Source organism: Microcebus murinus, chromosome 15 (assembly GCF_040939455.1).
Source record: "Microcebus murinus isolate Inina chromosome 15, M.murinus_Inina_mat1.0, whole genome shotgun sequence".
Lineage (NCBI taxonomy): Eukaryota > Metazoa > Chordata > Mammalia > Primates > Cheirogaleidae > Microcebus > Microcebus murinus.
Genome location: NC_134118.1, coordinates 38534359 through 38560356, shown reverse-complemented (window position 1 = coordinate 38560356; position 25998 = coordinate 38534359). Strand labels below are relative to the sequence as shown.

Sequence of the window (25998 nt, the reverse complement as noted above, 5' to 3'; positions counted from 1 at the left end):
TAATTATGTAGGTTTTGTCCTTTATTCTCTTCAGCTGGTGCAGAACATAAACTGATTTTCGGATTTAACTCAATCTGCATTCCTGTGATAAAACCCACATGACCGTTTTATAACTTTTTATTTGCTATATTTGGTTGAACAGGTTTGTATAAGATTTTTCTATCTGTATTCATGAGAGAAATTGGCCTGTAGCTTTTTTCTTTGTTTTCTTGTGATGTCTTTGTTTGGCATTCGTATTGGGGTAACTAATCTTACCGAATGAACTGGAAAGTGTTCTCTCCTCCTCTATTTTCTAGATGAATTTGTGAGGGACTGATATCATTTCTAGTTTAAATATTTGATAGCATTCACTAGTAAAGCCAACTGGGCCTGGGCTTTTCTTTATGGTAAGATTTTTTAACTAATATTTTAATTTATTTTCTTGTTATGGGTCAATTCAGATTTTCAATTTCTTCTTGAGCCAGTCTTAATAATTCTGTTTTTCTAGGAATTTGCCTATATCATCTAAGTTGCCTAATTTGTTTGTATAAAGTTGCTCGTGATACTCCTCTCCATTCCTTTTAATTTCTATCTGCTCGATAGTGATACCCCTACTTTCATTTCTAATTCCGGTAATTTGGGTCCTCTCTGTTTTACTCATGCATAGGCTAATGAAAGTTTGTTGATTTTACTGATCTTTTCAAAAAAATTCAACTTTTGTTTCATTCATCTTCTTTATTGTGCTGTATGTTGTTTCATTGATTTTTCTGTTACAATTTTCATTATTCATTTTTTCTACTTTCTTTGCATTTAGCTTGCTCTTCTTTTCTGTTTTTCTAAAGGTAGAAGCTTGAGTTATTGATTTGAGGAATTTCTGTTTTTCAAATGTAAGTGTTTAAAGCTATGAATTTTCTCCTAATACTACTTTAGCTATATCCCATAAATTTTGGCAGTTGTTTTTTTTTTTTTTTTGGTTTTTCTTTTTGTTTTTTTGAGACAAGGTCTTACTCTGTTGCTGGGATGGAATACAGAGGCATCATTAAACTCACTGCAGCCTCCAACTTCCAGACTCAAGCGATCCTTCTGCCTCAGCCTCCCAAGTAGCTAGAACTATAGGTACACACCACCACATCCATCTAATTTTTTTTATTTTTTTGTAGAGATGGGGGTCTTGCTATTGCCCGGGCTGGTCTCAAACTCCTGGGCTGAAGTGATCCTCCCTCCTCAGGCTCCCAAAGTGCTAGGATTATAGGCATAAGCCACCATGCCCAGCCTGCATCTCATAAATTTTGATATGTTATACCTCTGTTGGATATAGGCAAATAAACACTATGCTTTCTCAGTCCCATGGGAGGAAAAGTTGCTGGCCAAAAGAGTGGCCCAAATCACCAGTGACTGCATAACAGAGACATGGCAGCATGTGTGGGGACAAAAAGAAAAGCGTTCATAAGCCCAGGCACTCTCTAGATGCTGGAAAGTATGTAGAAGAGGAAGTAACACAAACACTGGAATAAAGAATCAATGGAGAAAAATATCCATACTACTCAAGCCATGTAGCTTAATTAACCTAACCCTGTACTTCTCTTAGCTTCTAACTGCATGATAACATGATTTCCTGGACTGTTAAAATCTCAAATATGTATGTGCTAAACTCCTTGGTTAGTTCTCCTGCAGGGGGGGGGGGGAAATGCTTGAATTCAAGTGATAAGGTTGGGCAAAACTCACAGTGAAACAGGAAAACTAAAATGACATTGTGGGCTGACCCAATATTTTGTTGCTATGGCTTAAAATTGGTAGTTATGTGTATATACTTGCCCTGTAAGTGCTCATGAAGTATCAGAAAGACTACTACAGATAAAAAAGAGCTGCAGATAGAAAAGTGGTAGTAAGACTAACACTGTTGTCATTTATCATCAGTGGTGAGTTAGGATTTAGCACGTGTTTCTACCCTTTCATGTCCTGCTGGTTGAGAAGTCAAAACCCTGGGTCTTAATGGCCCTCACTGTGGTGTTATCACACCTAAACCAGAAGGTGTACCTCATAAACTACAACAAAATTCAGGAGCCTGCTTGCCAAGTAAAGCTTATTGATATTGTGTGTGGGCAAATTCACAACATTCAATCCTCTGGCAGTCAAAAACTGCTGTTGCTAAATGAAATTGACATTTTTCAGCCTATGTCTTCCTAATTTTTCATAAGATCTTATCATCTTTAGATACTATTATCACTTGGCATTACATTTTCTACCTTTTAAGCCACTCCTGTTTTTGTTCTTTTGTTGTTGTTGTTTTTGAGACAAAGTCTCACTCAGTTGCCCCAGGTAGATTGCAGTGGCATCATCATAGGTCACTGCAACTTCAAACTCCTGGGCTCAAGGGATCCTCCTGCCTCAGCCTCCTAAAGCTGGGACTATAGGCCTGTGCCACCACAACCAACTAATTTTTTCTGTTTTTGGTAGAGATGGGGTCTCCCTCTTGTTCAAGCCCGTCTCAAACTCCTGTGCTTAAACAATCCACCCTACTGGGCCTCCCAGAGTGCTAGGCTTATAAGAATGAGCCAACATGCCCAGCCTGTTTTTGTTCTAATTGTTTTTATTGTTATTGTTTTGGTGATGGTAAGGATATTCTGTTTTGTATATCTAAGCTTTAAATGTTGAAGTTCTACAGGATGCAGCTCTAGTTCCTCTTGCCATTCTACAATCTCTCCCCAGATGAACCGAATCTCTCTCATAGCTTCAAATTTCATCTATACCGCAAAGACTCCCAATTACTAGACCTTTCTTTTGGCTCTAGACATACCTCCTTATATCTAATTTTATATTCAACATTTCTATCTAGACCTCCCTCAGGGGTTTCAATTTGAATAGATCTAAAACTAAACTCATTTTCTGTTCATTCACCTCCTCCCCACAATTCCAGTGTGTATACAACCACTGCTCCTCAGGTGCTCCTAAATCTCAGTAAATGCCACTGAGCAGCTCAAGTTGAGACTTGAGTATTGAGTAGACATATTGAATACTTCCTTCTCTTACCACCCCCAATATAATGGCCAATGCTTATAAATCATATTTCCTAAAAATCTCTAAACAAGAACGCCTCTCTTCAACTACACTATCACATACTGCCTAGATTTCTTAATAGGTTCCTGTCTCGTGAATGACACCCTCTTCCTAAGATCATTAAAATCTATTGAAAATTGTCATCTAACATTTCTTAGAACACTGGAAGCTCTGCCTTGCTTCAGGACCTTTGCACATACTATTCCCTCTTTCAAAGGTTAGCTGGTTCTATTTCTTCAACTCAAAACTTATAAGTCACATAGGAAGACATACCTGACTACCTTATCCAGAGCAACCCATCTCTACTGCACTAATCACTATCACGATACCCTAATTATATTTTTCCTGTTACTTACCATAGCTATTTAGTTTACATATTTGTTTAAACATGTATAGGAAAAGTGGTATCTATCTTGTACACTGCTGAGTGCCTGACACATTGTAAATGATAAAAATCTATTTAAGTGACTTCATCCATCCCCTTGGTTAAATTTATTCCCAAGTATTTTATTTATTTTGTAGCTATTGTAAATGGGATTGACTTCTTGATTTGTTTTGCAGATGATTCATTGTTATTGCATAGAAATGTTACTGATTTTAGTCTGTTGATTTTATATCTTGCAACTTTACTGAATTCGCTTATTAGTTCTAACAGTTTTTTGGTGGAATCCTTAGGATTTTCTACATATAAGATCATGTCATCGGCAAAATGGGGCAATTTAACTTCTTCCTTTCCAATGTAGATGCTTTCATTTTTTCTCTTGCCTAACTGCTCTGGCTGGACTTCTAGTACTATGTTGAATAGTGGTGGGAATGAGCATCCTTGTCTTGTTCCTGAACTTAGAGGAAAAGCTTTCAACTTTTCACTGCTGAGTATGATGTAAGCTACGTGCTTGTCATATATGGCCTTTATTATGCTGAGGTACATTCCTTCTATACATAATTTCTTGAGAGTTTTTTTTATCATGAAATAATGTTTAATTTTTTCATGTGTTTTTTCTGTATCTACTAGGATCATCATATGGTTCTTGTCATTCCATGTGAATGGAATATATCACATTTATAGATATGCATATATTAAACCATCATCCTTGCATTCCTGGGCTTAATCCCACTTGATAATAATGAATGATTCTTTCAACGTGCTGCAAGAATTCAGTTTGCTAGTACATAGTTGAGGATTTTAGCATCTATGTACATCAGGGATATTGGCTTGTACTTTTTTTTTTTTTCATGTCATGTCCTGGTCTGGTTTTGTTATTAGGAAATTCTGGCCTCATATAATAAGTTTGGAGCTATTTCCTCTTCTTCAGTGTTTTGAAAGAGTATGAGAAGGATAGGTGTTAGTTCTTCTTTAAATGTCTGGTAGAATGCAGTAGTGAAGCCATCAGTTCCTGGGCTTTTATTAATGGGAGACTTTATTAGTGATTCATTCTTATTACTCATTATTAGTCTATTCAGATTTTCTGTTTCTTCATGATTTACTCTTGCAGGGGGTTGTATGTGTCTAGACAATTATCTATTTCTTCTAGTTTATCCAATTTGTAGGCATATAATTATTCAGAAAAGTCTCTTATGATCCTTTGTGTTTCTGTAGTATCAGCTATAATGCCTCCTCTTTTGTTTCTGTTTTATTCTGGTATTCTCTGAGAGAATACTAAAATAAATATATTCAAATAAATAGAAAGTATACTCTCCTCTGAGAGAATACTTTATTCTCTAAAGGTTTGTTGATTTTGTTTACCTTTTCAGAAAAACCAACTTCGTTTCATTGATATTGTCTATTATTTTTCTAGTCTCTATTTCATTTATTTCTGCTTTGCTCTTTATTATTTGCTTCCTTCTGCTAACTTAGTTTGTTTTTAAAATTTTTAATGACCTGATAAAAAATATTTCAGGGTCTATTACATGAAAAAGACTCAACCTCAAACTCTGGTTGCAAATGATTCCAATTGTGACAATTATAAGGATTAGAGGCAGGGAGCAGTGGCTCACGCCTGTATTCCTAGCACTCTGGGAGGCCAAGGCAGGAGGATCACTCAAGGTCAGGAGTTCGAAACCAGCCTGAGCAAGAGGGAGACCCCGTCTCTACTATAAATAGAAAGAAATTAATTGGCCAACTAATATATATAGAAAAAATTAGCCAGGCATGGTGGCGCATGCCTGTAGTCCCAGCTACCCGGGAGGCTGAGGCAGTAGGATCCCTTGAGCCCAGGAGTTTGAGGTTGCTGTGAGCTAGGCTGATGCCACCGCACTCACTCTAGCCTGGGCAACAAAGCAAGACTCTGTCTCAAAAAAAACCCCAAGGTTTAGTAATAAAAATGTTTCCAATGTAACAAATAATAGTATTTATTTCTATATAGTAAAGAATTATTTTTTAAATAATGTGTTGTAACATAAAAGTATATAAATTGTAAGTGATTCAGCTTAATGAACTTCTATAAAATAAATACAGTTGGCTAATCATCACTCCAGTCAAGAAACAGATCATTAGCAGCATTCTAGAAGCCCTCTTATATGCCCACTCAAAAACTACACACTAAAAATAACTTGGTATCCTGATGACTAACATTAGAGACTAGTTTTACCTGTTTTTGAATGTAATGCAACCAGAGTTATTTGTTCTGGCTTCCTTCGCTTAATTCATCCATGTTGCTGCATGCAGCAACAGTTCAATAATTTTCATTGCTGTATATTCCATTATATGATGATACCAAAATTTGTTTACCCATTTTTTTTTTGTTAACTGACTTTTGGCTGTTTGCATTTTGTGCCTATCATGAATAATACTAATATGTACATTCTGTACGTGCTTTTTGGTGAAGGCATGTATGCATTTCTGTTGAAGCTATTCCTAAGAATTTTAAAATATTTAGTAGTTGGATCGTAGGCCATTCATATGTTCAGCTTTACTCAGTATTTCCAGAGAATTTTCCATGGTAGCTGGACCAAAGTATATCCCTCGGCAGCAGTCTATGACAATTCTAGCTGCTCCACATCTGATCTAACATTTGATATTGTCTCTCTTTTTCATTTTGGCCATTGTGATGAGAATATAGTGACATCACACTGTGATACACATATATTTTAATGGCAAAATTGCCTTTTCTAACTTGAGTGACGGTGTGTATATATATATATACACATACATATATATGACATATATATCATTTTTAAAAGATAGTAACTATACATCTTTCCTATAATGTTAACATTTAACTTTTCCATCAAAGATATAAAAAGTGTATCTTACAAAATATCTTTATTTTGGTATGGGGAAAGGTCAGAAAATCTTAAATGATTATTTGCTGAGTACATACTCCACTGGACACTGTACAATATGCCTGGGAAAACAGTACATTACACATGAGTGTTCTCAAAATAAAACTTAATACACTAATAATCATGATTTACTATGAAACATAAAATAGAAAGTCAGACATTTCAAAATAAACAAGAACATTAATACAGATTAATGTCATAACAAGAATATTAATGCAGATTAATAAGAATATTAACATAGATTACTTTCCATGTTTTTTTCATATAAAACAGTACCTGGTTTGAGGCAATCCAAAACTCGTCCCAATGCCAACACGAGGTAGATAATTAACTACTTTCTTCACTGTGGCAGGGTCTGGGAAGTTGAACATTACAGCAACTATGGCAAATAATTTAAAAAATTAGAACACAATATGATTTCCTTTCTGGAAAACTGACTTTTTAGTCCAATAAAATATTTACTTTTAATTCAGTTATCTATTAAATACAAGTCTTACGATATTTCTTTTATTACAGTGTATATCAAGTTTCAGCATTGATATTCCAGAGGTGATATTCATTTCACTTATAAATTCCTTTACCATAGCTAGTCCTTCTCTGAATACTGTCAGGAGTTTTAACAACTGTTGTATAAAATGTGACATGAAGATGAGATTATGTGACATAATAATAATTATAATGATAACTGAGATAATGTGACATGAAGCTATAACTTTGAATTTACAAAATTGAATTTTGGCAAGTCAAATATATTTCTATGAATTTCTAGAAACAACTACCGTGTTTCCCCGAAAAAAAGGCCTAACCATAAAATAAACTCTAGCAGTATTTCTAAGCATTTGCGCAATAGAAGCCCTACCCCGAAAATAAGACCTAGTGATGGGTGTGGCTATGCAGCGTATCTGTACAACCCATGCATTTCATTGTGGAGCGGTAAAGAAGGCAAACAGCCCTTCTCATCTGCCCCATCGTGACAGCTACTATCCCAGAGGTGACTGGAAAGCTGTGGGCAGCCCCACCAACAAGGTCGGTTCCCTGTGTAAGGTCCTGTGTGTGCTGCAAGCTGAGGCTTTGAGGGGAAAATAACACATCCCCTGAAAATAAGCCCTAGGGTGTCTTCTTGAAGAAAAATAAATATAAGATCCTGTGTTATTTTCAGGGAAACATGGTATTTAAAAATTTACATTTATATAGTTAACAATCTAATATCAAAAACTACAGAGAGATAGCTATGAAACAGTCTGTTATATTTGTTTCCAATAATTAACAGTTTGAAAACACTCTTTACAATGTTTTTATGTTTATACTTCATTTGTTCATATAATCTAGAACAATGTGTGACCTGAAAGAGAATTTTTCCTCTATGGTTAATAATCAAATTTAAATGCTTTCTAATCAATTTTATTTCAGTAATTATATATACATAAGAATATCACGAAGCACATATCAACATATAAACATATTTAGCATATAAATGTTAATTTATGATTGTCATCTATAAAATATTCATCCATCTTAAAAATCATGAAAGTTAAGTCATAAAATCATGAGAGAAAATTTAAAAGATATTAATTGGTCAGTTTTAAAATTGTAATTATATGTTAACTTTAATATCAGAACCATGTGTAAGCTATGAGTGCTCATCTATTAATAGAAGATGATCCTTCTTCTCTACCTACCCTGAAAAAATTCTTAAGGCCAAAATATAAATAAATAAATTACCCATGTTGCTGTAGCTTTTAAACACTGGCTTTATCAACATCTTTCAGGTAAGTAAATAATTGATTATTCACTAAGCACCTACAACATATTTAGTAATGTCATATATACATAAAATATTAATATATATCTTCTTCAAATAAGTCTTCCTTATATATTCTCTATTACACTGAATACCGGGAGGAAAAAAGTATTAAAAAAGACTATCGCAGATTATGGCAGATAATCAAGGCCATGAGAGAAAGGCGACAGAAAAGCATACATATAAAAGTAAGCATGTATAAGAAATTTCAAAGAAGGAAAATGGATGAGGTTGAGCAAGTAATAAATACTGTAAGATTTAAACTCCCCTGGGGCAACAAGAATGAAGACTGAACTAAAGTGTGAAACATTCACTTGATTATTTGCCTGGAAGAATAGTGTTTACCCTTAGGTATATGGGGGAGAGAAGACCAAATAGGAAAGAGAAAAAACATCTTTCCCTAAGAAATTTGTATTCTCTAAAGACACATGATTTCATAAAGGAAAAACTAAATATGTGCATTGAACATATATGGTTATTTGTAGATTTTAAAAATAACACATTATAGGTTACAGAAAAAAATAAAAGACTATCAACCCATGTATATAGCAATACAAGGAGTTATGTAAAAAAAAATCAATAGTTTTCATATATTCTACTCTATGCCTCATTTATATCAAATGATGCTTTTCTTCAAGTTCAACTTGTCTCCCCTCGTTCTCTTAATGGATTTCACCAAGTACCATTCTGAACCTGCAAATTAAATTTTGGTTCAACCTTCAGGAATGATGCAATAAAAGCAATCAGGACGGTTCAATACCATTTTCTCATGGTTCCTTTATAACAGCAATATATTAGCCAAAAGAGTAAATGAATGTATGAATCATTTGATCATCCTTTCCCCTTGCAGCCACCTTCCAGAAGGAGTTTATGTGTCAAAGCAATGCTAAGGACATCAAAACTCCTCCACAACTGATTAAATGGTTACATATTCCCCATATTTATAAAGCCTTGCGCTAATTTGTGATATGGCCAGAAAAAGAAAAAACTACAAATGATTCTACAAATGATCAGGGGGAGAAAAAACATGAAGATGTATGTGATACAAAAAAAGAGGTCAGTAGGGCAGAGGGTAGACGACAAAATATTATCTAAATGGAAACAATATGGTGTGTTCAAAAATGAAATCTTAAAGAGAGGGAAGTTAGCTCTGTAACAATGTACTTCTGTAACGTATTACCTCTGTTTGCCATAAAGATCTCCAGGGCTGTATTTTGCAAAAGATAACGACGAGAAAAGATTGATCGTATCTCTGTGAACAGCCATTTTCCATGCAGCCCTTCTGTGTATGCCAGGATCTAGTAAGGAAAAAAATAATCCCAAGTAAGTGACAATACTAGAGAGGTTTTTTTGTTTTGTTTCTTTCTGCAATAATTTTTTCTAAGAAAAAGAATTTAATAGTTACTGAAATAATTGGGAGAGAGACTAAGATAATTGATTGTAATTTATGGAAAAGAAGCTTAAATAAAAAAAGCAAAGTAAAATTATAAAACACTAACTACAAGTATGCATTTGGGCCTTTAAAAACAATGATATAATCTATCACTTCTCAGGAATACATATTGGATCATCTATTGACTGATTTTTGAATCATATTATAGAAAATAAAGTTTTGGGTAAAACCTTATAAACAAAGATCTCAAAAGAATGTCATACATGCTTATAAATCACATATACAATTTAGTTTCATGTATTCATAATACAATTATAATTTGCCTAGTAGTACTTTTTACATATTTTAAAATACATAGTTCATAACTTTAAAAAAAGATACTTTTAAAGTAACTGTTAAGGCCACAGTCACTCATTCAGAAAGCACAAATACTGACTGTGTAAGAGGTTAAGTATCATTTTGTCAGCTAAGACTAAACACAAACCTGCAAATGAACTCAGTATAATCTCTCTATGGAGTAGGTGGTTGTCAGAGTAACTTGTCACAATTCTTGTCATCCCATGTGACAGACACAATTGCTTAAAATGCTTTGCCAATTAAAAGTAATCCTGTCTTTAGTCCAAAATCACTGTTACTTTGTTATTCAAGTTTTGTTTTTCCAAAAAGTTTATTCTAAAAGCTTAATTATGAAAGTGTCAAAGGAAAACCAAATTCAGCATTTCTACTATACAAGTACTGTACATAATATTAATAAAGAAAATGAAATGCATTTGCTATCAAAATATGAAAATCTATGAAAGAAAATTAAGTTTAAAAATTAAGATATGTCGCTAAAAAGTAACCACCAATAAAAAAAATACAAATGATACTGGACAGATGAGTTTGGAAAAAAGGAAAGAAAAAAATACAAATGAAACAACACTTGATTATGATACTGCATTATAGGGATAAAAATGAGATGAGCAAAGAGAAAAAATAATGAATACTAAAAATGTATCCTTCACAAACTGTTCTTTTCTTTACTTATTTCCATTTTCCAAATCCTAATTGGAAACAAATCTACATTCTTCAATGCAAAATTCAGTTTCTTTGAAAAAAATCCCAATTGTTACTTAACTCAGTAAGTATGTATTTTAATTTTTCTACAAAAGTGATTTCTGGCACCATGGAACCTAGAAATGGAAAGAATGAGTACAAGTCTAAGGCACAGCATTTTCTGCAACAAAACAAGAAGTTCAAAGGACAAGATAATTTTAATCATGCTTTCAGTTTTGAAATCAGTGATAGAGAAATCCTACTAACTCAATAATACAACCAATACCTGTACAAGTAAAATCAAGAGACGTGAACAGGAAAGAGAGGATAAAAATACTAATATAACTATCAAGAAATTTTAAAGCAGAGGTTGCTTGTATCCCCCTTTCTTTTATCATGACCAGAGATGTCACCAGTTGGTCTAAACCTCCAGGGTCCACAGAGGCTTCCCATTTGGTCTCTCTCCTTCTATTCTTACTTCTGGCGTTTGCTATGACCAGACGAGCACCTCACACAATTTTTAAAATATATATCAGATTATATCACTTTTGTATTAATACCATCCAGTGACTTCCCATTACATGCATAATAAACTCTTAGACTCGTTATAATTGTTTATAAAGCCATACATCTGGGACTCTCTGATGAGCCCAACTCATTCTTCCTCAAGATCTTGTTTTCTGCTTGTTTTCCCCTCTGCCTGGAATGTTCTTCTCTCAAATCACCACAGGGTTGGCTCATTCTCACACTTAGATTTCTGCTCTTATTTCACTTTCTTAGCAAAGCCACAGGATCTAAACCCCACTTCCTCCATTACCACCTCATCCCATCCTAAACTCATCAGATTTTCTTCATAAGACTTATCACTACCTGAAATTTATAATATTTGCTTGCTTATTTATTGCTTCTTCAGCACTAGAATACGAGAAGCTAAGTTCTATTAGAACAAAGACTTTAAGTACACTCTATGTCCATTGCCTATAAAAATGTCTGATGCAAAGTGGACATTTTTTGAATGACTAAATGAATCATTGCATAGCACCCTAAATTCCATATACAGCCCACATATTTGGCCCATATGATGTTTTAACAAAATTTCAAGTAGTAGAAAATACTTGAGAAAATGGATATTTACATAAATATCCAGATTTCTCTTCTCAAGAAAAACTGGGGTATCTGATAAAACTGGGTCATGTGCCACATGGTAACACTTGGCATCCACTCTCCATTTTGGTGCCATTTCCACTTCACTCATACTATTTACTAATGTGAAATGAGCATTTACTCACTTACTATTATTTACCTCGTTTCTATCGGTTTTTTGAGTTTATCATCCTGGATTTATCAAATATTAGAGAATTCAATATATGTTCATCAACACTTATAGTTCAATGTATTCAACTACTTTATTCACAAGAAAAATGAGGCCCAGACACGTTAAATACTTAAAATGAAGTCCCTTAGCACATTAGTTGCAGAGTCTGGCCTACTCCCAGGTTGTCTAATCCAAAACTCCAGAGCTTCCATTACGTAGCACTTTGTCACATTTCTAAGAAAAGGTTAAAGGCTGGGTATGGTGGCTCACATCAGTAATCCCAGCACTTTGGGAGGTTGAGACCACAGACCAGCCTGGAAAACATACTGAGACCTCGTGTCTACAAATTTTTTTTTTTTTTTAAATAGCCACATGTGATAGCATCTGCCTGAAGTCCTAGCTACTTAGAAAGCTGAGGCAGGAGGATCACTTGAGCCAAGGAGTTCCAGGTAGCTTTCATTGTACCACTGCGCTCCAGCCTGGGCAATGCACCCAGACCCTTTCAATTAGTCAATTAATCAATAAAAAAGGTTAAATATTTGTTACTAGAACCCAAGGTATTGGAAATTTTAATCAATTACATGTGTTTTCATGTATTTGGGTTAAGGGCGAAAGAGGAAAATCAAAAGAAAACATGCAACAAAGAAAACATGCAACAAAGGATTTTTTCTTTTTGTTTTGAGACAGAGTCTCACTCTGTTGCCCAGGCTAGAGTGCCATGGCGTCAGCCTCGCTCACAGCAAACTCAAACTCCTGTGCTCAAGTGATCCTCCTGCCTCAGCCTCCTGAGTATCTGGGACTACAGGCATGTGCCACCATTCCCGGCTAATTTTTTTTTTCTATATAGTTGGCCAATTAATTTCTTTCAATTTTTTTAGTAGAGACAGGGTCTCACTCTTGCTCAGGCTGGTTCCGAACTACTAACCTTGAGTGATCCTCCCGCCTCAGCCTCCCAGAGTGCTAGGATTAAAGGTGTGAGCCACCACGCCCCGTCACAACAAAGAATCTTTTAAGCTCTGTTATATGCTAGAAATATCACACACTGGTCTGAAAATCATAACTTTTTATATCTATAGAGCTATATAATAAAACTTGTTGCTCATAATGGTGAATCCAATCATTGCAAAGTCATGGTCATGCAAATAAATATTTAATTATAATCTAAAATATTCCATTTATTAGCATTAATGAGTATACTAAATCATTGTTTTTAAGATTTTTAATGTACTGAAATAGTTTTCTGATTAATCAAAACATTCAGTTTGTATCCACTCAAAGATCTACTTGAAACACAAGTGTCATACTTCCTTAAAATCTGTTTTATTGCCCAGTGTCAAAAATACTCAAAAGTGCATAAGCTCTTTGGACCCACTACTCAATCTTATAAAATTCTAATATTTTGCCATATTACATATATATAAGAAATTAATAAAAGCATTATAGTGTTGAAATTTTCATGCATAACCCTTTCTGCTCTCTTTTTCCTACTTTGTCAGAGCCAACCACTACCTTTGTTTTGAGGTTTATTATTCCCACATAAGTTTTTCTATGAGTACCTATACATCCAGCCCTGCCTTGTATGTTTTCAAATCTAATATAAAGATTAGAATACTGAATGTATGATAGTGTGCATACTGAATGTATGATAGTGTGCTTTCCAAGTTAAATGTAAGAAGGTGTAATAAAGCTTTAAAACTCAGAAAAAGAAAAACAGGAGAGAAGACAGAAAATTACTTAAAATTGCCAAAGGTGTCAAAAATTAAAATCTTGCACAAAATAACAGCCTTAATTTTTGAAGGAAAAGATTAAGTAATGAAATTCTACAGTTATAGTCAAGATAGATGGGCTTAAAAATAGAAACAAAGAATCTCTTAACTAAAGTATTACTAGCTGAAATTTATATAATAACATTTCTTCAAAGTATTCATTAGGAAAAGGTGTCAGTACTGAAAAGCAGCTGAGGCCTAGCTAAGCAAGAGGTTCATTTCTTATTGGAATAGTATATGCCTGGTCTGAGGATTCACTTCAAAGTCTCTAGAGTTCAATTAAAACTGGATTAGGTAGAAGCAGACCCTTCTTTGGGACTTTCTGTTCACTGAAACTCTACGTACACTGACAGCACCCTAGACAGAGGTCTAGCCCTCCAATGAATCAGTTGCCATGGAAACTGTATCATTACCATTGCTCTGCAGTTATGACCCCAACTCTAGAATAGCTTAAAATCTTGACTCTCTTTGAATGTTTACCACCATGTTTTATTGTTAATATTATCAATGAATTAAACATTGAATTTTTTTATAATTTGTTTCAACAAAGCTGGCTTATTAGATAAATGTTAAGGTAAGGGTATCAGAGAGGAGAGAAAGAAATCAGTATTTAATTTATATATATATCATATACATATATATTCTATTGCTTTAGATTTAAAAATTGAGCATATTTTTAAAATTTTTGTCTAAAAATTGTGCCTTCTGAAAAAGGATATATTGTTTTCCCCAAATAAAACACACATTTCTTCCTTCTACTCTACAAATAGTATACTATCAATACATAAGGAAATTTTTTCACCTTGTTGCATTTATTCTTAGTAAAAAGTAAAGCATTTCTCACTTTCCCTTTACCAGTCCATTTTGCAAAAGCTTATGAATTTATCCAAATGAAACTCTTTTGCTTTTTCATTCTCATGAAAGAACAAAAATAGAAACCTGCATTTATTTCCCAACTATATGATAGTCTTATTTATTGAATATTAGACATTTTTAAAAGTAGATTTAAAATGGTTAAAGCCACATTTATTTAAGGGAAAAAAGGAGGTTTTATTTTTAAAACTACAAAAAATACCCTCAATAAATTTAAAATGTTTTCAAATTCTTTTTGAAATAAAAAATATTAATAATTGATCAAATGTTTTCCCTCAAAAATACGAAATATTTACACAGAGGTCTATATATAGTGAATTTTAAAAAATACCATCATTAATGTTTAAAAGTAGCATAGAATAAAATGTATGCCAATATTTCCCAATTTCTGAAGCAGTTTTATTTTTCAGACAATTCCATATGGATTTCTAAGAATCTTGTAATAAGAATAAAATCAGATAATATATATCAACATTAGTATTTAAAATTTCATAATAAAACCATTCCCCAACTATATGGATATATTTAACATCAAGAAACAGTGTTTTTAACCTAGTACATAGATATAAATTAATCATGCCAGCAATTAAGCAATGTGACACTACTGCTAGGTGAGTCTAAAAAAATACTCTTTATATCCCATTTTATTGGGACATAATTTATAGTCACAGAGCTTATATGGGAAAACAGTAAATACTTGAAACGTCTTTGAAATGAAAACATTTGTTGAAAAATACTCTCATACCAACTTACCAATAAATATATGTGCAAATATGTTTTATTTATAATAATTGCAATTTGAACACATAAGTTTACATTAATTTTAATTAATGTATTTTTACGTTGTAAAAATACTTAATGAGGTATTTTAAAGTTGTATCACTCTATTATTAACATAGGTTTTGTATTTTGCTGCATACAGTTTTCTCTGAAACTTGATATCAAAGCATAACACTTAATTTATTCTAATAATACTGAATTCTAGTTGGTTTAAGGATTTACTTCATCACCAACCATATGACTTTCAGTTTTAAATTTCAAACATATATTCTTTAAGTAAAATTTAGAAGTCTTTTTTAAAATTTAAAAATGATATATATTACAATAGTTGACTCTGGTAGAAACTTTAAAATGGTAATTTTGTTATTAAACATATATTTATGAACACTTAGAATGTCCCCATACTTCAAAAAAATTACAATAATGAAAATCATGAATACAAAATGACCTTTTAAATTAATTGTGTATTCTTTAATTTCTTTTCATCTATACATTGTATTTGCCTTCTGCTTTCTAGTACTGTGATGTAGTACAGTATTCTCCTTAGCATTTTCATGGGTGACAAATTCAATTAAACATATTCATTACTCTAATGTTCTACTTGGCAGTTTTAGTCAGTATGAAAAATTAAAAATATATAAATAAAATGCTATGTGACCTTTGTATTGATTGGGCTAAAATGGCTTTAGCCTGGGTGTGGGCAGTTGGGAGGGGCAAGAGGGGAGCATACAAACACACACACTCTCATGTTTTCTCTTCCAATTACTGAGGGAGATGATAAAACCACAGCAAATGATGTATCAGCTCATTTTATCTTATCGCTTTGGGGCTAGGTGACAATGAAGTTCATATTTCACTGGCTCCCATTGAAGATTGTGAAAATTACTTGCCCTCATGACCTGAAATTTCACTAGAAGACAGAAATTTCTCTTCTGCAAAGTAATGCAATTTTTCAGATGTCAACCTTTAGCCCAGCTTTAAAAATTAATTTCATTTATATTAACCAATGATATTGATATTTTCACAGAACGCTCTTTGATACATGAAGCACTGACTGGCAAATTGATGTAGTGTTAGAAGGGTAAAACTATTTTATTTTAAAAGCTGCTATGGCAGACAGATTTATGGCAAACTGAAATTCCCATTTCATAATTTAATATTTGTGCTGAAGTGATGCACCTTTAAGCCCCTGGCCTGTAAATAATTCAGACTCTTTACTTGGTTATTTTATTTTCAATATTCCTCAGCTTAAAAATAATTTGCATTCTAAATGATGCATCATAAAAGCCATCTTACTCAACTAGTATTTAATATCTATCTTAATGAGTCAAAAGCCAAATGTAGTAATGAAGGAGAAAGACAAAGAAGGTATTTATCTATTTTCCAACTCATTTTTAATTTAGTTTTTTTTAAATTCAAACTATACCTACAGTCTGATTTTTTTAAAGGGCAAGAGATATATCACAAAAGGATATTAAGGAACAATATTAAGAAACATGAGTATATTTTATTTCTTTTTCATAACAACAAATAAGGTAAAGAGTTAGATGTTAAATTTGCAGGGAAAGAGCAGAATGAACTTAGATAAGTACCTGAATTAAAATAGACTTATTTGGGTTTGAAGATATCTTTTAAAATAGAAATATAACAAAAACAAAGCCACAATGTCAATGTTATTGTGAGCAAGATATGAAAAGGTCCATATGATTTTAGTATAGGTGATACAGAAATTACCCTGTATCTGTACAAAAGAAAAATTTCTATATAAAATTTCAATATTTTAGAGTAAGAATGTTACTAAAAGATAGTCTAGTATCTCAACGAGTCTTTATTACCTTTATCTAGTAAAGAGTTTTGTCTAATTCAAATAATGCTTTGAGAATACAATTATTACTCTAATATTCTTTAATTTTATTAATAATGTAATTTAAGCATGAATATGCACATAATTTATGCATTGAACTATGCTCTTAAAATTAGAAAAAGGCCAAGAAAGACATTTCTCTAATTTAGCTATTTTCTGCTCTGCCTAACTTTCTATTGCAAAATCATTTTTGTATTTTTATGTTAATAATATTTAGATTATTCTTCAAAAATATTTATATTTAGTTCTTCCTTACATGTATAATATGGGATGAAATAATATTAAACTTTATGATTTTTCCACTTAGATCAGAAATATTCCTAGTTACCTCTCAAAAATTTACAGAAGTAACATGCTATCATCATTGAATTCAAACTATAAAAGTATTTTTGTTTCTTATCCACACACTGATTCTCAATAGTTATAAGCTTTCTATTTCTTAATAAAGAGATAAATTTAAATTAGCACTAATAAAAAACTAATTTTAAATATACCAGAATATTTTATAATATATACTTTTAAAACAACTAAGGGACAGAAAGTATCTTTCTTTTCAAAGCTAATTCTTTCCTTATGAACTCAATCTCAATCTCAGATTGGTATTAAAAGCCCTTTCTAAAAAAGGTGATCTCATATAAGTAAAAAGTAGAACAGAGGATATCAGAGGCTGGGAAAGGTAGGAATAGGGAGAGATTTGTTAAGGATACAAAATTACAGTTAGATAGAAGGAATAAGCTCTAGTGTTCTACACCATGGTAAGATGACTATAGTTAACAATAATGTATTATATAGTTTCACACAGCTACAAGGAGAATATTGAATGTTCCTAACACAAAGAAATTATAAATGTCTGAAATGTTGGATATACTAATTACCCTGATCTGATCACTATACATTAAAAGTATCAAAACATCACTACGTACCCTATGAATATGTGCAATCATTTGTCAATTAAAAATAAAAATAAACTTAAAAATAAAAAAAGAAAAACAAAGTGAGGAGAGGTAAAGTTCAAAAAAAAAAAAAAAGCCCTCTCTAGATATATGAACTAAATCTTCAAGTTAGAATAATATCAGCCCATTGATAGACAACTTATCTTTTTACAGAAGATATAATGTGATTTAGCCATTGGAAGCTTCCCTGGTGCCTAAGCTATTTAAATGAGTTAAAAGGAAAACTTTTGTTTACTTTCAAAAAAATTGTTTTTTGTTATTCAAACATAGCAGGGAAGAGAAATCAAAAGTAAATGGAAAGGAAAAAATCACATAGTATTTGATGCTAAAAGCCTAAAATCTCCAGGGCACTTTTTTCCTAATCATAGGGAAATACTTTTCTACTTTATTTTTTTAAGCTTTCTGCTTTCCTATTAAGTACTAAACTTGTTTAGTTGAAGTTGGTTATAAATGATTAGTATAGGTTCATATTCACTTCCATGATAGAGCGAGGCTAGATTATTCTACTTAGCTATCTCCTAATTGTTTCTGAACTGAATAACAGAGCTTTAAAATACATGAAGCAAAAACTGAGAGAACTGAAAGAATAAATACATAAATCCACAACATAAACAGATTTTAACATTCCTCTTTCAATAATTGGTAAAACAAAAAGATGGAAAATCAATAAGGATACGGAAGACTTGAACAAGATCATCAACCCGAAGGACCTAACTGATTTTTATAGAACACTCCATCTAACACCAGTACAATGTGAGTTTACAAAGATAGAGCATATTTTGGGTCAAAAATCAAGTTGTGATCAATTTAACAGACCCAAGTCATGTAAAGTATATTCTCTGACTCCCACAGAATCAAATTAAAAATCAATAACAATAGATTGAGTGCACAGCATGATGACTACATAACAATAATGTACCGTGTATTTCAAAATTGCTAAAGAAGTAGATTTTAAATGTTCTTACCATAAGAAATAATGTGAGATTATGTATATGTTAATTAGTCTGATTTGATCATTCCACAATCTATACATGTATCAAAACATCACATTGTACCTCATAAATATATATGATTATTGTTTGTCAATTAATAAAATATTTTAAAAAATCAATTAACAAAAAGATATCTGGAAAATTCCCCAAATTTGAAACCTAAATAGTACATATCTAAATAACCATGGGTAAAAGACAAAACAAAAAGGAAATTAGAAAGTATTTTGACTTGAATTAAAATGAAAACACAACATATAAAAATGTGTGGAATACAGCTAACACAGTGCTTAGAGGGAAATTTGTAGCACTAAAATCTTCATATTATGTAAAGTAAGAAAGAAAGGTCTCATATCAATGACATCGACTTCCACCTTAAAAACTGGAAAAATAAGAGCAAGTTAAACCCGAATTAAGCACAAGAAAGGAAATAATAAATATCAAAGGAGTAGAAAACCAAAAATAATAGAGAAAAATCAATGAAATCTATATCTGTTGTTTTGAAAAGACCAGTAAAATTGATGAACTTCTAACTGGCCCGATCAGGCAAAAAAGAGAGGAGACACAAATCACCAATATCAAGAATGATATCAGGTATTACCAATATTAGGAGAGAGCAGACATCACAACAGATTTTATAGACATTAAAAGGATAAGGGAATATTATAAACAACTAAATTGAACAATTTTGATGCATTAGACAAAGCTCTTGAAAGACACAAACTACCCAAGTCCCCTCAAGAAGAAATAAATAACATGAATAGTACTATATCTATTAAGGAAATTTTATTTGTAGTTTAAATCTTCCCTAAAAGTAAACACCACACTTGGATAGCTACACACTGGTAAATTCTACCAAACATTTTTAAAAAATAATACTAATTCTATACAAACTCTTCCAGAATATTAAAGAGGAAGGAATACTTGCCAATTCATTCTATGAGGCCAGCATTACCCATATGTCAATACCAGACAAACACAGTACAAACTAAGAAAATTCAAAGGCAGACTGCACTTAAATATTTATGTAATTTCTTTGTCTTGAGACTTATTTGGGATACCCTATAAAATAAATAGATTGTCTCCTCAAACTACCAAGAAAACAGCCAGGCTTGGTGGCATGTGCCCATAGTCCCAGCTACTTGGGAGGATGAAGCAGGAGGGTCATTTGAGTCCAAGAGTTGAAGGCCAGCCTGGACAACATAGCAAGACACCATTTCAATAAAACCAAACTGCCAAGAGAAGTTTTCCTACTCCTGCATCTTCATACAATAAATTGTCCCTGAATACACCTACCTGTCCTTTACATTTCTCAGAACAGTCTACACCAATTTCCCTTTGTAGTATTAATACACTCCAACTTGAATTCCTTTAGATTTTAGCAGAGTGGCTGAATTTTTAGCCTTCTCACTTTATACTGAGTGATTTCATCCCTAACCACTGCTTCTCTTACCAAACCACACAGGGGTGTGAGATGTAGTGATAATACATTAGAAGTCAGTTTTGACCACTATATCCAATCACCTACTAAATACTTAGCTCCACTGCAATGTCCTCTAAACTCTCAAGTTCAACACATCCAAAACTAAACTCATATTGTCCCCTCCAGAGCTGTCATTAGTCCAATAGAGACTATTTTGGTAAATGGAGTCACAAACATCATGTAAACCACACAGAAACTTCAGTTATACTAAGTCTTACATCATATTCCTTTTGACTTCACTCATATCTCAATGAACAAGTTCAACTAATTCTATTTCCCTTAATCCTTCTGCTCTTGATCATATATGCTGAAACCCATTGTAGAACAAGTTCTCACCATCATTTACTATCTATCTATCTATTTATAGAGTCTCACTCTGCTGCTCAGGCTAGAGCATAGTAGTACCATAACTCACTGCAACCTCAAACTCCAGAGTTCAAGTGATCCTCCCACCTCAGCCTCCAGAGTAGCCAGGATTACCATGCCTGGCTAATTTTTTTTTAATGTTATTTTTTGTAGAGACAGTGTCTAACTATGCTATGCAGGCTTGTCTCAAACTCCCAGCCTCAAGTGTTCCTCTTGCCTTGGCCTTCCAAAGTGGTGGGATTACAGGTGTGAACCACCGTGTCAGCTATACTTTTACCATTTTCACACACATATCTCATGTTCTAACCATGTCACACAACATAAGCTCCTTCAATCATGCTATGTTGTTTCATGCTTAAATGTTTCCCAATGTGCTGATCTTCCTGACTGGAATGCAACCTCTGCTAATGTGTTTGGAAGAGGAGGTAGCCAGAATGGTTGTATTAGAATAGTAGTAGATAACCATAGTAGTAGCAGCAACAGATATAATTTAATTAGAGCTTATTATATGCCAGTATCTATGCTAAGTGCTTTATCTCAGCTATTTTGATTAATCTTCAAAATGGCATTATGAAATGGTATCATTTGCACCATTTTATAATGAGGGAAGTCTTTTGAGAAGTTAGATGACTTAGTCAAAATCACATAACTAGTAGGTAGGGTGGCCAAGTCTATGACACTTCTAATACTATGCTCTAAGCCACTACATAATATTCTCTCCACAGTGAAATTCTCATCCTTAAAGGCAAAGTCTAGTTTCTGTAAAACCTCCGACTGCCCAAGTAGATACGCTGCCTCAGGCTTATTATTAATATAAATTTCATTTATTTGTAAATGTTCCCCTCACAAAACAATGAATTTAGTGAAGGTAGATATCACATATTACTAATTTTTTTTTTGATACAGTGTCTCACTCTGTTACACAGGCTAGAGTACCATGGCGACAGCCTAGCTCACAGCAACCTCAAACTCCTGGGCTCAAGTAATCCTTCTGCCTCAGCCTCCCAAGTAGCCCGGACTACAGGCATGAGCCACCATGCCCGGCTAATTTTTTCTATATATTTTTAGTTGTCCAATTAATTTGTTTCTATTTTTAGTAGAGACGGGGTCTCACTCTTGGTCAGGCTGGTTTTGAACTCCTGACCTTGAGACCGCCTCAGCCTCCCAGAGTGCTAGGATTACAAGCGTGAGCCACTGTGCCTGGCCACACATTACTAATTTTAACCCTCGTGTTAATAGTAACCCTAGTGTTCTTGGTACATCATAGCACTCAATAAATGTGTTCTCAATGGATGATGAAATTAACAATTTCAGTTGAAAACTAATTCCTCATCTCCATGCTTCCATAATTAGTTTCCAAAAAACTGAATTGAAAAGAAAGATCTCTAGGCTTTTTACCATAGCAAACTTTGTGTTCCTGGTAAGAGCATTTGGGGGTGAGGGGTAATCGTGGTTAGCAGGATTTGTTGTTCCTGGAGAGAGTAGTTAAAATGACCTTTCATAAGTACTAAAGAACTGGGAATGTATTCTCTAGTTTATTTAAAAGGAATTTATTATAAGAACAAAAAAGTAGGCATATGTTATGGACTGAATGTGTCCCCGTAAAATACGTTGAAATCTTAACCCCTAATGTGACGGTATTAGGAGATGATTTGGACTTTGGGAGGTGATTAGGTGATGAGGGGAGAGCCCTCATGAATAGATTAGTGCTATTTTAAAAAAAAGCCTAGAGAGCTCTCGAACCCTCTTTCCATCACCAGGTGAGGATACAACCAAAGTCAGCAGTCTATGGCTCTCACCAGAACCTACCATGCTGGCACACTGATCTCAGACTTCCAGTCTCCAAAACTGTGAGAAAAAAATGTCTATAATTTATAAGCTACCCAGTCTATGGTACTTTGTTATAGCAGCTCAAACTAAGACAGTTTTTTTTTTTTTTTTTGGGGGGGGGGAATCCTATGAAGAGTCATTGTCCTGTTATGAATGATTAGCACCTAAAAGAAATGTAAGTTTCCTAACACCTTCACTTTTTCCCACCTCCAAAAAAAGTGAATAGATAATAAAAATTCTAAATATCCATGTAATGTGAATTTGCTATATTATCTAAGAATATCCAATTCTGCTTTAGAAGACAAGAAAACAAATGGGATAGATGAAGCCCCTCAAAAACATTAAACATAGTAAGATAGTGGCTTATGAAATATAGGCAAAAATCACAGGCTATGTTAAGTATAGATACTAAGGAATCATTAATCACTTGTGAGATACACAAAATTCAAACAGTGTTAAATATGTCCAGTAAATTTAATGTTTGAAATCTGTAAGACTGTTAAAGACAGAATACGTTGAATGTATGATGGAACAAAAAAGAGTGTTACTTAGAGATAGAAGGATCAATTGATAAGATAATTATGTTACCTCCGTTTTAAGCCTCTCATATTTCTGCAGGTCTTGAGAGTGAGACAATAATTGCCCTTTTGTTCCAGATGCTCTTTTCAAGGATTGTTTGTGTAGGGAACAGCAGGGGAAAAGACAGTGTCTCATTTTGGAACAAAGGGCAGGTTTGTTTACTTTCCAGAGTGATAAACATAATGATGTTCATTGCGGCAAAGTCCAGACCTTACTGCCCATTATAAAAATTTTGGTTCTTTAAGGTTGAGGTTACTTAACCAGGATGTAAACTCCCTGGGAACATAACATCCACCTGGGCTCCTTGTATTAGTCTGCTCATACCACCCTAACAAAATACCACAGACTGAGTGGCTTAAACAAGAGAAATTTTATCTCACAGTCCTGGAGCCTGGGAAATTCAAGATCAAGGTGCCAGCCAACTTGGTTCCTGGTAAGGGCTCTCTTCCTGGATTGCAGATCACTGCCATCTCCCAGTGTCCTCACATGGCAAAGATAAAGAAAGATTTCTCGGGCCGGGCGCGGTGGCTCACGCCTGTAATCCTAGCACTCTGGGAGGCCGAGGCGGGCGGATTGCTCAAGGTCAGGAGTTCAAAACCAGCCTGAGCGAGACCCCATCTCTACCATAAAAATAGAAAGAAATTAATTGCCCAACTAATATATATAATATAAAAATCAGCCGGGCATGGTGGCTCGTGCCTGTAGTCCCAGCTACTCGGGAGGCTGGGGCAGGAGGATCGCTTGAGCCCAGGAGTTTGAGGTTGCTGTGAGCTAGGCTGATGCCATGGCACTCACTCTAGCCTAGGCAAGAAAGTGAGACTGTGTCTCCAAAAAAAAAAAAAAAAAAAAAGAAAGATTTCTCTCTCTTCCTCTCCTTATAAGGCCAAAGTCCTATCAGTTTGAGCCTCACCCTTATGACCTCATTTACTCTTAATTACCTCCTAAAGACTCTATCTATATCTCCAGATGCAGTCACATTGTAGGTTAAGGCTTCAAAATATGGATTTTGGAGAGATATAATTGTTCACAGCATCCCTCCATGTCACCTCATAAAATGTGGGGACAAGGGAAACAGACACTAACATGATTCTGCTTATTGTGCTATAAGACAGGTCTTTGTCTCTGACCTTTTTCTCATGTCTTCTGCCAGCAACCAAGAAACTATGCCAGGATAAGTTGTTAGCTTGCAAGTAGGGTAAAATTTCAGGCCTTTCACAGTTCTTGACACTCTAGGTGACAACTATGTCAGGCTTCAACTGGCTACTCATTGGTGATACCCAGTATGGTCCCATTCTGGCCCCTGGGGTTTTTATCTGCACAAGAAATATAGAAAAAACCCATAACTATTCAGTAGGTTAATTGGTTGGCTACAGTGCTGACCACGGATACCTGCTGCTGTATCTCTCTAATAGAGTCAGTGTGTTTCATGGGCCCAGGACCAATTTCTATCTGTGGATTCCTTTACTCAGACTTCAACTCTGATACTCATAACATCAACAAGAAAGGTGGATGAGGGAGAGAAAGAGACAGGACATATTTAATATAAATGTTGCATGAACCAGGACTCAAGTACTCCGATTCTTCTGCCTGCTTGTGTTCTATCCTAGGCATATTACCTTACCCCATCTCTCTTCCATTTCTTCTCATTGTGTATTTTAAATTGATTTAATAAATCATGTGCTCTGAGAATCTTAATTTGACCCATGAGCCCTTCTGTTCTGTGAACCCTGGGATGACTAGCCTGGTAGTGTACTTGGAGGCCACCATCACATCAGGTAATTTCCCACAGAATAGGCTCATAGCTAACCTTTATCTAACCTTAAGCAACAATTTAAAAAAATTATTCTACATCACAGGGAAAAAAATAGGAAGATCCATAATTCATTCATGAAGCCAGCATAACATGAATACTGAAAACTTAGAAAGAGATAGAGAGACTATCTGAAAGGAAAATAGTGCAATTTAAACATTGAAGATATACTTTTAAATAATATATAAGCAAACAGAATCCAGCAAAAAGAATAATTAATATATCATTACCAAGGAGGGTATTTTCTTAGATTGCAAGTATGGTTCAATATCAGGAGATCTATAATATAACATAATCCTTATGTCAACAAATTAAAAGGAAAACATTATAGAATCATTTACTAGAGGCTAAAAAGGATTTGATCAAATTCAAAAACCATTACTAATGAAAAAATGCTAGTAAACAAGGAATGAAAAAATTACATAAAATAAAGGCTTTTTTTTTTTTTTTTTTTTTTACCAGAAACCAACAAGAAATTTTAGATATGTTGTCTGGGGCTAATCAAGTAGATTCCGGACTAATAATAATATTCATCTCAAGTGCTTGTTTTGAAAATTAAATTAATTACTTACAGCTAGTAAAATTAGCACAAATTTCTTTTTCCTTCTTCATAATTTCATGGATAGGAAATTCATTCTTACTGTAGATCTTAGTAACCTCAGTAACCACATAATCTTAGTAACCTTAGTAACCACATAACCTTAGTAACCACATAATCTTCTTTTCTTAAATCAAGAACTTTTACTTTTTCACTTAAAGGAAGCACTTAATGGCTTCTCTTTGGCATATTCAAATTACCAGCATCACTACTCTTGAGCTTTGGGGCCATTATTAAGTAAAATA

General features: G+C 33.6%; 1 protein-coding gene across 10 annotated transcripts in view; it reads right to left on the bottom strand.

Annotated features, from left to right (window-relative positions):
• LRBA (LPS responsive beige-like anchor protein) overlaps window positions 1-25998 on the bottom strand; it is a 635991-nt gene that overhangs the window by 173945 nt on the left and 436048 nt on the right. For all 10 annotated transcript variants that reach the window (XM_076010592.1, XM_076010588.1, XM_076010587.1 and 7 more), the window contains 2 exons: window positions 9300-9417; window positions 6595-6697 (listed from right to left, as the gene is read on the bottom strand). In XM_076010592.1, the coding sequence (XP_075866707.1) occupies window positions 6595-6697; window positions 9300-9417 (221 nt within the window). The remainder of the gene's footprint in view (window positions 1-6594; window positions 6698-9299; window positions 9418-25998) is intronic.